Source organism: Oncorhynchus mykiss, chromosome 10, assembly GCF_013265735.2.
Source record: "Oncorhynchus mykiss isolate Arlee chromosome 10, USDA_OmykA_1.1, whole genome shotgun sequence".
NCBI classification, from domain to species: Eukaryota; Metazoa; Chordata; class Actinopteri; order Salmoniformes; family Salmonidae; genus Oncorhynchus; species Oncorhynchus mykiss.
Window position 1 is genome coordinate 77,834,057 of NC_048574.1, and position 11,278 is coordinate 77,845,334.

At 44.5% G+C, this 11,278-nt stretch overlaps 1 protein-coding gene across 2 annotated transcripts; it reads right to left on the bottom strand.

Annotated features, from left to right (window-relative positions):
* Nucleotides 1–5,310: 5,310 nt before the first annotated feature.
* Nucleotides 5,311–8,600, bottom strand: LOC110512764 (N-acetylaspartate synthetase). 2 transcript variants are annotated; one of them, XM_021592946.2, is made up of 3 exons: nt 8,298–8,600; nt 7,796–7,960; nt 5,330–7,174 (listed from the first exon to the last, which is right to left on the bottom strand). In XM_021592946.2, exons 1-3 carry the CDS (start codon nt 8,512–8,514, stop codon nt 6,780–6,782), a joined length of 777 nt encoding a protein of 258 aa, XP_021448621.1. In that variant the 5' UTR covers nt 8,515–8,600; the 3' UTR covers nt 5,330–6,779. The 2 variants fall into 2 exon arrangements, with proteins under 2 accessions (XP_036789954.1, XP_021448621.1); XM_036934059.1 differs by lacking the exon at nt 7,796–7,960 and having other exon boundaries at nt 5,311–7,174; nt 8,298–8,581.
* Between the last annotated feature and the right edge of the window lie 2,678 nt (nt 8,601–11,278).

An 11,278-nucleotide genomic window follows, 5' to 3' on the forward strand; every position in this document is an offset into this window, starting at 1 on the left:
TTAGCTAACACAATGTCCCATTGGAACACAGGAGTGATGGTTGCTGATAATGGGCCTCTGTACATCTCTGTAGATATTCCATTTAAAAAATCTGCCGTTTCCAGCTACAATAGTCATTTACACCATTAACAATGTCTACACTGTATAGACATTGTAATGTAAGAATTATATTAATAATGCATTGAACTGCATCCATCTATTCTGGCAACAGTGCCTTACTGTACATCATGGAATTTTGAGCCAAATAGAACCTCTTTTTTTATATTATTATATCTGAAGTGAAATAGAAAGGTGAATGCAGCAATCAGGTGGGTTCCACCATGCTAATCTTAACCAACACTGATAATGTTTTCTCTGTGTGTGGTGACCAGTATCTTTGAGGGCCAGGAGCTTATCTAAGCTGCCATGGCCATCAATGGAGCGCTGGCCAAGACCTCATGTCCAGCCTCACCTCCTTGCCTGCTCACCAACGACCTCGATGGGGAGACCAGAAGTAGGTAGGTTAAGTCTGATCTGTTCAAACTTCAACATTAGTATACGTTTTTGTTGTCAGAAATCACCTATCCTTACTGCCATTGGTAACACTGAACAAAAAAAATAAACTCAACCTGCAACAATTTCAAAGATTTGACTGAGTTACAGTTCATAAGGAAACCAGTCAATTGAAATTCATAAGGCCCTAATCTAAGGATTCCACATGCCTGGAATACAGATATGCATCTGTTGGTCACAGGTACCTTTAAAAAACAAAGTAGGGGTGTGGATCAGTATCTGGTGGGACCACCATTTGCAGTGCAACACTGTTACTGTAATTTAATTATTTCAATATGTTTTCATTAATTGAATTCCCTTAATCTATTTTATGAGAATTTGTAAGATTCTTGTTTGCATAAAATAGACGGAGACCAGTCTTATCAATAATAGATAAAAGTATTTATTCTCGGAGCGCGCTGCCACGTTACCACGAGCAACAGTTTATATACAATAACATGACGTAATTTCATTGCTTCTAGAATGATATGCCCTCCTCCCGACCTAGAATTAAGTGAGTTTAAAAGTTCATTCCAACTCACTAACACACTCACAGGTCACACAACATAACTGAATTAACTTTTGACCCCTCACCATTATCGATCACCACTTAGCTGACAGTTCTAATTAACAGAACCTAGGCATGCACTCACTGCCTTATCTAAAACACCCCAGAGCTCAGTTTTGTCGGTTCAACCATAGGTTAACGACCCTGCTTACTTAACCCACTCCTCTCCAGACTAGTTTGGAATGGTGTTCGTTATATTTAATTACTCTTTGTCCGTGTCACACAATCCCTTCTTATGAACTCATATTGTTAATCAGATATAATAAAACAGAGTATAAGTTTACTTAGTTACAGTTCCATTTAAAATTAGAATATTGTTCAGTCATTTATTAATAATATTCCTAACAAACACATTGCCTTCGCATGGAGTTGATCAGGCTGTTGATTGTGGCCTGTGGAATGTGGCCTGTGGAATGTTGTCCCACTCCTCTTCAATGGCTGTGTGAAGTTGCTGAATATTGGTAGGAACTGGAACACGCTGACGTACACGTCGATCCAGAGCATTCCAAACAAGCTCAATGGGTGACATGTCTTGTAAGTATGCAGGCCATGGAAGCACTGGGACATTTTCAACTTCCAGGAATTGTTTACAGATCCTTGCGACATGGGGCTGTGCATTATCATACTGAAACATGGTATCTGTGTGCATTCAAATTGCCATCGATAAAATGCAATTGTGTTCGTTGTCCGTAGCTTATGCCTGCCCATACCATAACCCCACCGCCACCATGGGGCACTCTGTTCACAACGTTGACATCAGCAAACCGCTCGCCCAAACGACGGCGTACATGCTGTCTGCTATCTGCCCGGTACAGTTGAAACTGGGATTAATTCGTGAAGAGCACACTTTTCCAGCATTCTGGTGGCCATCAAAGGTGAGCATTTACCCACTGAAGCTGGTTCTGACACCAAACTGCAGTCAGGTCAAGACTGTGGTGAGGACGCAGATGAGCTTCTGTAACGGATGTGAAACGGCTAGCTTAGTTAGCGGTGCGCGCTAAATAGTGTTTCAATCGGTGACGTCACTTGCTATGAGACCTTGAAGTAGTAGTTCCCCTTGCTCTGCAAGGGCCGTGGCTTTTGTGGAGCGATGGGTAACAATGCTTCGAGGGTGACTGTTATTGATGTGTGTAGAGGGTCCCTGGTTCGCGCCCGGGTATGGGCGAGGGGACGGTCTAAAGTTATACTGTTACATTGATGCTTTTGACCCGGATCACTGGTTGCTGCGGAAAAGGAGGAGGTCAAAAGGGGGGTGAGTGTAACGGATGTGAAACGGCTAGCTTAGTTAGCGGTGCGCGCTAAATAGCGTTTCAATCGGTGACGTCACTTGCTCTGAGACCTTGAAGTAGTAGTTCCCCTTGCTCTGCAAGGGTCACGGCTTTTGTGGAGCGATGGGTAACAATGCTTCGAGGGTGACTGTTATTGATGTGTGTAGAGGGTCCCTGGTTCGCGCCCGGGTATGGGCGAGGGGACGATCTAAAGTTATACTGTTACACTTCCCTGAGATGGTTTCTGACAGTTTGCAGAAATGATTTGGTTGTGCAAACCCACACTTTCATCAGCTGTCCGGGTGGCTGGTCTCAGACAATCCTGCAGGTGAAGAAGCTGGATGTGGAGATCCTGGGCTGGCATGGTTACACGTGGTCTGTGGTTGTGAGGCCAGTTGGACATACTGACAAATTCTCTAAAACAACTTTCTTATGGTAGAGAATTTAACATTCAATTCTCTGGCAACAGCTCTGGTGGACATTCCTGCAGTCAGCATGCGAATTGCATGCTCCCTCAACTTGAGACATCTATGGCATTGTGTTGTCTCAAAACTGCACATTGGAAACAGGCAGTATGTCTAACTAAAGTTCAGTCACGCTCAAGTCCAACTGAAATTTCAAATTGCAGACTGCTGCACTGAAGCGTTTCAAAACCCCCTCTCTCAAGCACAAAACTTAGGGTTATGAATGATCTACTATTCTGCTACTCCAAAATTCCCTAAAGTTAGAAAACATGTGTCTATAGCTTACTTTCAAATATCATTTTTTTGTGAAATGATGTGGTCTGCGTGAATGACAGTGCAGGGAATCTTCTTTAGTGAAATAAACCCAAACCTGGACTCGATGCAAAGCAAATGTAGATCTAGGAGATCAACCATCTCAGGAATACTGACGTGGGATCAAGTCATTCCTGTCCACATGACCTTATTCATTATGATCAAAAAGGATAAACAGATCCTAGATCAGCACTCCTGCACTGACACGTTTGATAAATATGGGCCCTGACTTTAGTCTGCTAATGCAACAAAAATATGTATTTTACCTATGACTGAAGAGAGAGAGTAATGAGAGACGAAAACAGGAAAGTATGTTGTGGAGGAGCTGTGTCAGGGTGATAAGGCGGAATCCCCCTACCCTTCACTATGTTACTTATTTTAAGTCCTATACCGTTCCTTGTAAAACACATGATTCTGCTTCTCATACAGTAGGCCTTACAAAGGCCCTAAAAAAGGTTACCTAGCCACTCTACAATAGGCCACCTAGCCACTCTACAATAGGCCACCTAGCTACTCTACAAGAGGCTACCTAGCCACTCTACAATAGGCTACCTAGCCACTCTACAATAGGCTACCTAGCCACTCTACAATATGTCACCTAGCCACTCTACAATAGGCTACCTAGCCACTCTACGATAGGCTACCTAGCCACTCTACGATAGGCTACCTAGCCACTCTACGATAGGCTACCTAGCCACTCTACGATAGGCTACCTAGCCACTCTACAATAGGCTACCTGGCCACTCTACAATAGGCTACCTGGCCACTCTACAATAGGCTACCTGGCCACTCTACAATAGGCTACCTGGCCACTCTACAATAGGCTACCTGGCCACTCTACAATAGGCTACCTGGCCACTCTACAATAGGCTACCTGGCCACTCTACAATAGGCTACCTGGCCACTCTACAAGAGGTTACCTGGCCACTCTACAAGAGGTTACCTGGCCACTCTACAAGAGGTTACCTAGCCACTCTACAAGAGGTTACCTAGCCACTCTACAAGAGGTTACCTAGCCACTCTACAAGAGGTTACCTAGCCACTCTACAAGAGGTTACCTAGCCACTCTACAAGAGGTTACCTAGCCACTCTACAAGAGGTTACCTAGCCACTCTACAAGAGGTTACCTAGCCACTCTACAAGAGGTTACCTAGCCACTCTACAAGAGGTTACCTAGCCACTCTACAAGAGGTTACCTAGCCACTCTACAAGAGGTTACCTAGCCACTCTACAAGAGGTTACCTAGCCACTCTACAATAGGCCACCTAGCCACTCTACAATAGGCCACCTAGCCACTCTACGATAGGCTACCTAGCCACTCTACGATAGGCTACCTAGCCACTCTACGATAGGCTACCTAGCCACTCTACAATAGGCTACCTAGCCACTCTACAATAGGCTACCTAGCCACTCTACAATAGGCTACCCGGCCACTCTACAATAGGCTACCTAGCCACTCTACATGAACCTAGTTACCCTAAAATAGGCTAGCTAGGGAACCTACAATAGGCTAGCTAGCCACTCTACATTAACCCATAATAGTCTAAGCCCTGTATTACAATTATTTGATGAACATTTTTATTTAGCTATTAGCCCATACAAATGCATTGAATAACAGATCCACTACATGGAACAGAGATTTTTTAGGGGGGGGGGTACTAAAGGAAGTTTGTTCGGAAGTGTCTGTCCAATATCTGAGAGATATATTAGAATGATCAGTAAAAAAAATGTACATGTATTTAGCCCCTTATTTTTGTCACTAAACAGTCTCCATATATATATTTCCATTAATTTGTTCTACTGGTACGAGGGGACCTTCAGATGAGTCTTCTAGAGCATTCTAGAGCAAAACAACGGAAATGTCCGTGTCTGCGAGAGTCTCACCTTTCCACAGAGGTGTCATATCAGTGTGTAGCCCAAACTGCTCGGATGCTACAGACAGAAGTTGGCAGATGGGCTGTAGAGCAAAACGAGGTCATAGAGCAAAACGAAGAAAGCAATCGTGTTTGTGAGAGTCTCATCGGTGTCAGCTTTCCATCAAGGGGTTATAATAGTTTGTAGGTCAAACCGTTTGGAGGTTACAGGTGATGTTGTGAGAAGACCAATTTTCAGGATGTCTAATGGTCTAACATTTGTAATGACTTATCACACTATGTGTCTAGCTAACTCCTAAGGCTCATGCTAACACCTAGTTCAACTCATACAGAAACATTGGTTTTGTTTGGAACACTATTCAGTGGTATTGTTTTTTTTTTTTTTTTTTTGATTTTTGGAACAACAGAGTAAAAAATTAAAACAATAGACCCATTAAGAAAGTTAATTGGGGAAAAAAATACACATTTGAGTAAATATATTTATTGGTTTATTTTGATTTTGAAAATGTAATGAATTGAAGGTTATTGGTTGATGTAAACATTGAAATGTACAGATTTGAAGGTTGTATCATTAGATTTGGGGTGTTGTGGTCGCGAGAAATTATTAAGGAAAAAGTCCCCAGAAATTCTGGCAGGGAAAATTCAAAACTGAAAAAGTTTGAATACCACTTGAGGTGACCGTAGGATTTTAACAGTGAGGAGACTGACGAAGTCGATGGATTTCTCTTGTCCAGTGTGAGTATTTTGATTTGCAAGTGAAGATAATAGCCGGCAAAATGTGCAAGTATTTACAAGAATGATCACATAGAGCATTTCAAACAAACCTGAGCAGCATGCCGACCTGTTCCCCGTCCTGTTCCTCAAACAAAGAGCTTCTTATAGCAATACCCAAGCCTTCTACATCTGCACAATTAACATTCAAACAAACCTGAGCAGCATGCCGACCTGTTCCCCGTCCTGTTCCTCAAACAAAGAGTACAGGCTTCTCATAGCAATACCCAAGCCTTCTACATCTGCTCAATTAACATTCAAAGCACATGATATACCCCACAGACATGTTCAGATAAACATATGTAATAATACAGGCACACATTGCGATTGGAGACGCTGCTATGCTTTAAGCATCAATAACCTGGGATATAAACATGTCCCCCGGGAATAAGCTACTAGGGCGTTACCCTGAATAAACCATGCGCTCGAACGCACCCAATTTCCCCACCAATTCTCTGAACAGGAAATGAACAGAACCCTCTTCAAATCACAAGGGAAACAGGTACGTTTGCGAACAATTCTTTACCTTTAACCTAGCGATTACATACATTACGTTCTGGTGATTTTCTTCCATTCCCTAAATGGTGAAACAAGGTGCTCTGAGTTCAGGGTCTCAGGGGGTTGGGTTAGAGTGTGTGCTTGCGTGTGTGGTGTGCATTCATGTGTGTGTTTGCCGGCATGTGCACTCGTGTGTTGTGCTCCATTCCTGTTCCGTGCTGTGCTCCATCCCTGTTTCGTGCTGTGCTCCATCCCTGTTCCGTGCTGTGCTCCATCCCTGTTCCGTGCTGTGCTCCATCCCTGTTCCGTGCTGTGCTCCATCCCTGTTCCGTGCTGTGCTCCATCCCTGTTCTGTGCTCCATCCCTGTTCTGTGCTCCATCCCTGTTCTGTGCTCCGTCCCTGTTCCGTGCTCCGTCCCTGTTCCGTGCTCCGTCCCTGTTCTGTGCTGTGCTCCGTCCCTGTTCTGTGCTGTGCTCCATCCCTGTTCTGTGTTCACTGCTGGCTGTGAGTGTTAGTATTGTGAACGGTCATGTCCTTCCGGTAGTGGTGATGACTGACCCAGTAGAAGAGCTGCTCCGGTACCGACCGGCTCACGCCAGGCGTGGCGTATCCCTTGGTGACGCCGACGCATCGGAACCCCAGAGTCTGGTATAGCTGGTGAGCAGCCGGCGAGTAGGCCGTGGTTCCCAAGACGACAGAGAGGTAGCCACGGTCCGCTGCATATTGTAGAACCTTCCGCCCGAGGGCAACGCCAACCCCACGTTGCCGACAGCGCCGGTCCACCGACATGCGATGCAGCTCCACAGTGCCAGCTTCCCCCCACAGGGCACGGGCCGCCACTACACCCACCACACTGCCCTCCAGCACTGCAACCCACAGACAGGAGTCTGAGAGAGAAATAAGAGGGGTGGAATTTGGAAATAGTGGGTTATATCAAATAATATCCTAATCCTCCCATTTAATAAAAGCTGATGTCATTGTCGATTGACTTTTATACTTTAAATGAATCCTTTTCTTGAAAGGGGTGGCAGGGTAGCCTAGTGGTTAGAGCATTGGACTAGTAAGGTTGCAAGTTCAAATCCCTGAGCTGACAAGGTACAAAATCTGAACAGGCAGTTAACCCACTGTTCCTAGGCCGTCATTGAAAATAAGAATTTGTTCTTAACTGAAAAAAGAGCCTAATCACTGACTGGTCATCCTGTTGGGGACAAATACTTTTTATCTTCTATTGATGGGTAGACCGAAATGAGCCTGGAGTCAGAGGGATCATGCGTGTCATTTTAGATGAGTAATTATATTCAAGAATGGAGACAGGAATGAAGCCCCGGTTTTATTTTACCTCCCTGCTCATTTTTGTTTTTAACCAGGCACGGAATCTTGTGTGCAAATCTATTTTAATAAAATAACTATGTGCAATATCACTAAACTAAAGCCAACTACACTCAAATATACAAATAAAACGAATGATACATGCATTTTTTTTTAAACTATTCCACCAAGACTATTACCTGGAGTTTTCATGTAATGTCCCTCGATGTCGCCCATATCCGTGAGTTTGGCGCGCTCCAGGTAACCAAGGGCAACTCTCCTGCTGTAGTAGCAGCGCGCGCACAGGACAGCGAGAGGCACCAAACAAGTCAGCAAGAACGACTTGGTCGCAATAAAACAAACAACTGCAAAAGCCGAAAAATGGATGATTGAGTAATCTAAATGTTGACATACAATAGTCACAGGAAGGAAATGAGTTGGTACTATCGCAATCGAGCACAAATGATGCATTCTACTGCATTTCCCCCAAAATTATACTAAATAATGCAATCAAATGACACAAACGGTATTGATGAAATGTCAAGATAGCCTAACTGTAAATTACATTTATAACACATTCTCCATTGTCAAAAGCACATTTTCCCAGACTAATGCAATCAAATAACAGTGAAAACTAACCTTTTGCTGTAATAACAGTCAATATATAAATATAAATTGATATAAGACCTATTTCTCCCTTACTTGTCATAGCGGCGTACAGGAGCAGGCTCTCAGGGTGATGTTTTAACCCTCTAAACGCGGTATCCGGAACCATCTCCATCAGCCCGTCAATGAATATGCGCTCGACGTCCGGATAGTCAGCGCTTTCGAATTTACGCACAACCACACGGTCCGTTCTGAATCCATTATTCCCTTTCTGATGGCACTTTCTTGTCACTTGGTTGTTGTTGTCTTCCATGTTATCTCACTCAGAAACTTTGTTGACGTCTCCCTGGGAAAAGTTAACTGGCTCGCGTAAGTCGTTAAATACTATCAAACCTTTTTCTTCGTCTATGAGGTTTAACGGCGGTTGGCATCCAATTTGTTGCATTACCGCCGCCTACTAGACTGGAGTACAGCGCCCTTACACTTTGTATGAAAAGTAATAATGTAATAAATTAAATTAAATACCCTACCATCTAACACTACTCACTAATTTCAAAATTATAGAAAACAAAATGACCACCCTACTCCACTAATTAACCGTATTTATTCCTACCTCATGCCATCATCCTGAAAGGATGGGACACCACCACTTAACACACCCTGTAACTCTTCTGATGTCAAGTCTCTCACACCCAAACACCTCTCTACAGCTGCCACCACAGCCTCTATTTTCTGCGACTTCGTTCCATCCCTGCAGTACAGTTGATAACCATTGCTATAAATGCTAAAAATCCAATCTTACTGAAACACATAACTTTATGGCCTGTCCCTCTGTACTGGTATATCTCTACTACTCTCACCACTCCTCCCTTTGTACTGGTATATCTCTACTACTCTCCCCACTCCTCCCTCTGTACTGGTATATCTCTACTTCTCTCACCACTCCTCCCTCTGTACTGGTATATCTCTACTTCTCTCCCCACTCCTCCCTCTGTACTGGTATATCTACTCTCACCACTCCTCCCTCTGTAGTGGTATATCTCTACTACTCTCACCACTCCTCCCTTTGTACTGGTTTATCTCTACTACTCTCACCACTCCTCCCTCTGTAGTGGTATATCTCTACTACTTTCACCACTCCTCCCTCTGTACTGGTATATCTCTACTACTCTCCCCACTCCTCCCTCTGTACTGGTATATCTCTACTACTCTCCCCACTCCTCCCTCTGTACTGGTATATCTCTACTACTCTCACCACTCCTCCCTCTGTACTGGTATATCTCTACTACTCTCACCACTCCTCCCTCTAAAGTGGTATATCTCTACTACTTTCACCACTCCCCCCTCTATAGTGGTATATCTCTACTACTCTCACCACTCCTCCCTCTGTACTGGTATATCTCTACTACTCTCACCACTCCTCCCTCTGTAGTGGTATATCTCTACTACTTTCACCACTCCCCCCTCTATAGTGGTATATCTCTACTACTTTCACCACTCCCCCCTCTATAGTGGTATATCTCTACTACTTTCACCACTCCCCCCTCTAAAGTGGTATATCTCTACTACTTTCACCACTCCCCCCTCTATAGTGGTATATCTCTACTACTCTCACCACTCCCCCCTCTATAGTGGTATATCTCTACTTCTCTCCCCACTCCTCCCTCTGTAGTGGTATATCTCTACTACTCTCACCACTCCTCCCTCTGTACTGGTATATCTCTACTACTCTCACCACTCCTCCCTCCGTACTGGTTTATCTCTACTTCTCTCACCACTCCCCCCTCTGTAGTGGTATATCTCTACTACTCTCACCACTCCTCCCTCTGTACTGGTATATCTCTACTACTCTCACCACTCCTCCCTCTGTACTGGTATATCTCTACTACTCTCATCACTCCTCCCTCTGTACTGGTATATCTCTACTACTCTCACCACTCCTCCCTCTGTACTGGTATATCTCTACAACTCTCACCACTCCTCCCTCTGTACTGGTATATCTCTACTACTCTCACCACTCCTCCCTCTGTACTGGTATATCTCTACTACTCTCACCACTCCTCCCTCTGTACTGGTATATCTCTACTACTCTCCCCACTCCTCCCTCTGTACTGGTATATCTCTACTACTCTCCCCACTCCTCCCTCTGTACTGGTATATCTCTACTACTCTCCCCACTCCTCCCTCTGTACTGGTATATCTCTACTACTCTCCCCACTCCTCCCTCTGTACTGGTATATCTCTACTACTCTCACCACTCCTCCCTCTGTAGTGGTATATCTCTACAACTCTCACCACTCCTCCCTCTGTACTGGTATATCTCTACTACTCTCACCACTCCTCCCTCTGTACTGGTATATCTCTACTACTCTCCCCACTCCTCCCTCTGTACTGGTATATCTCTACTACTCTCCCCACTCCTCCCTCTGTACTGGTATATCTCTACTACTCTCCCCACTCCTCCCTCTGTACTGGTATATCTCTACTACTCTCACCACTCCTCCCTCTGTAGTGGTATATCTCTACAACTCTCACCACTCCTCCCTCTGTACTGGTATATCTCTACTACTCTCACCACTCCTCCCTCTGTACTGGTATATCTCTACTACTCTCACCACTCCTCCCTCTGTACTGGTATATCTCTACTACTCTCACCACTCCTCCCTCTATAGTGGTATATCTCTACTACTCTCCCCACTCCTCCCTCTGTACTGGTATATCTCTACTACTCTCACCACTCCTCCCTCTGTACTGGTATATCTCTACTACTCTCACCACTCCTCCCTCTGTACTGGTATATCTCTACTACTCTCACCACTCCTCCCTCTGTACTGGTATATCTCTACTACTCTCACCACTCCTCCCTCTGTACTGGTACATCTCTACTACTCTCACCACTCCTCCCTCTGTACTGGTTTATCTCTACTACTCTCACCACTCCTCCCTCTGTACTGGTATATCTCTACTTCTCTCACCACTCCTCCCTCTGTACTGGTATATCTCTACTTCTCTCCCCACTCCTCCCTCTGTACTGGTATATCTCTACTACTCTCCCCACTCCTCCCTCTGTACTGGTA

Excerpts from the sequence above, each read along its gene's own strand:
- LOC110512764 (XM_021592946.2), bottom strand. The coding sequence starts at position 8,514 with ATGGAAGACAACAACAACCAAGTGACAAGAAAGTGCCATCAGAAAGGG. Across the intron at positions 7,961-8,297 it reads CCTGTACGCCGCTATGACAA|TTGTTTGTTTTATTGCGACC; the intron begins GTAAGGGAGAAA and ends CGGCTTTTGCAG. Across the intron at positions 7,175-7,795 it reads ACATTACATGAAAACTCCAG|ACTCCTGTCTGTGGGTTGCA; the intron begins GTAATAGTCTTG and ends TTTCTCTCTCAG.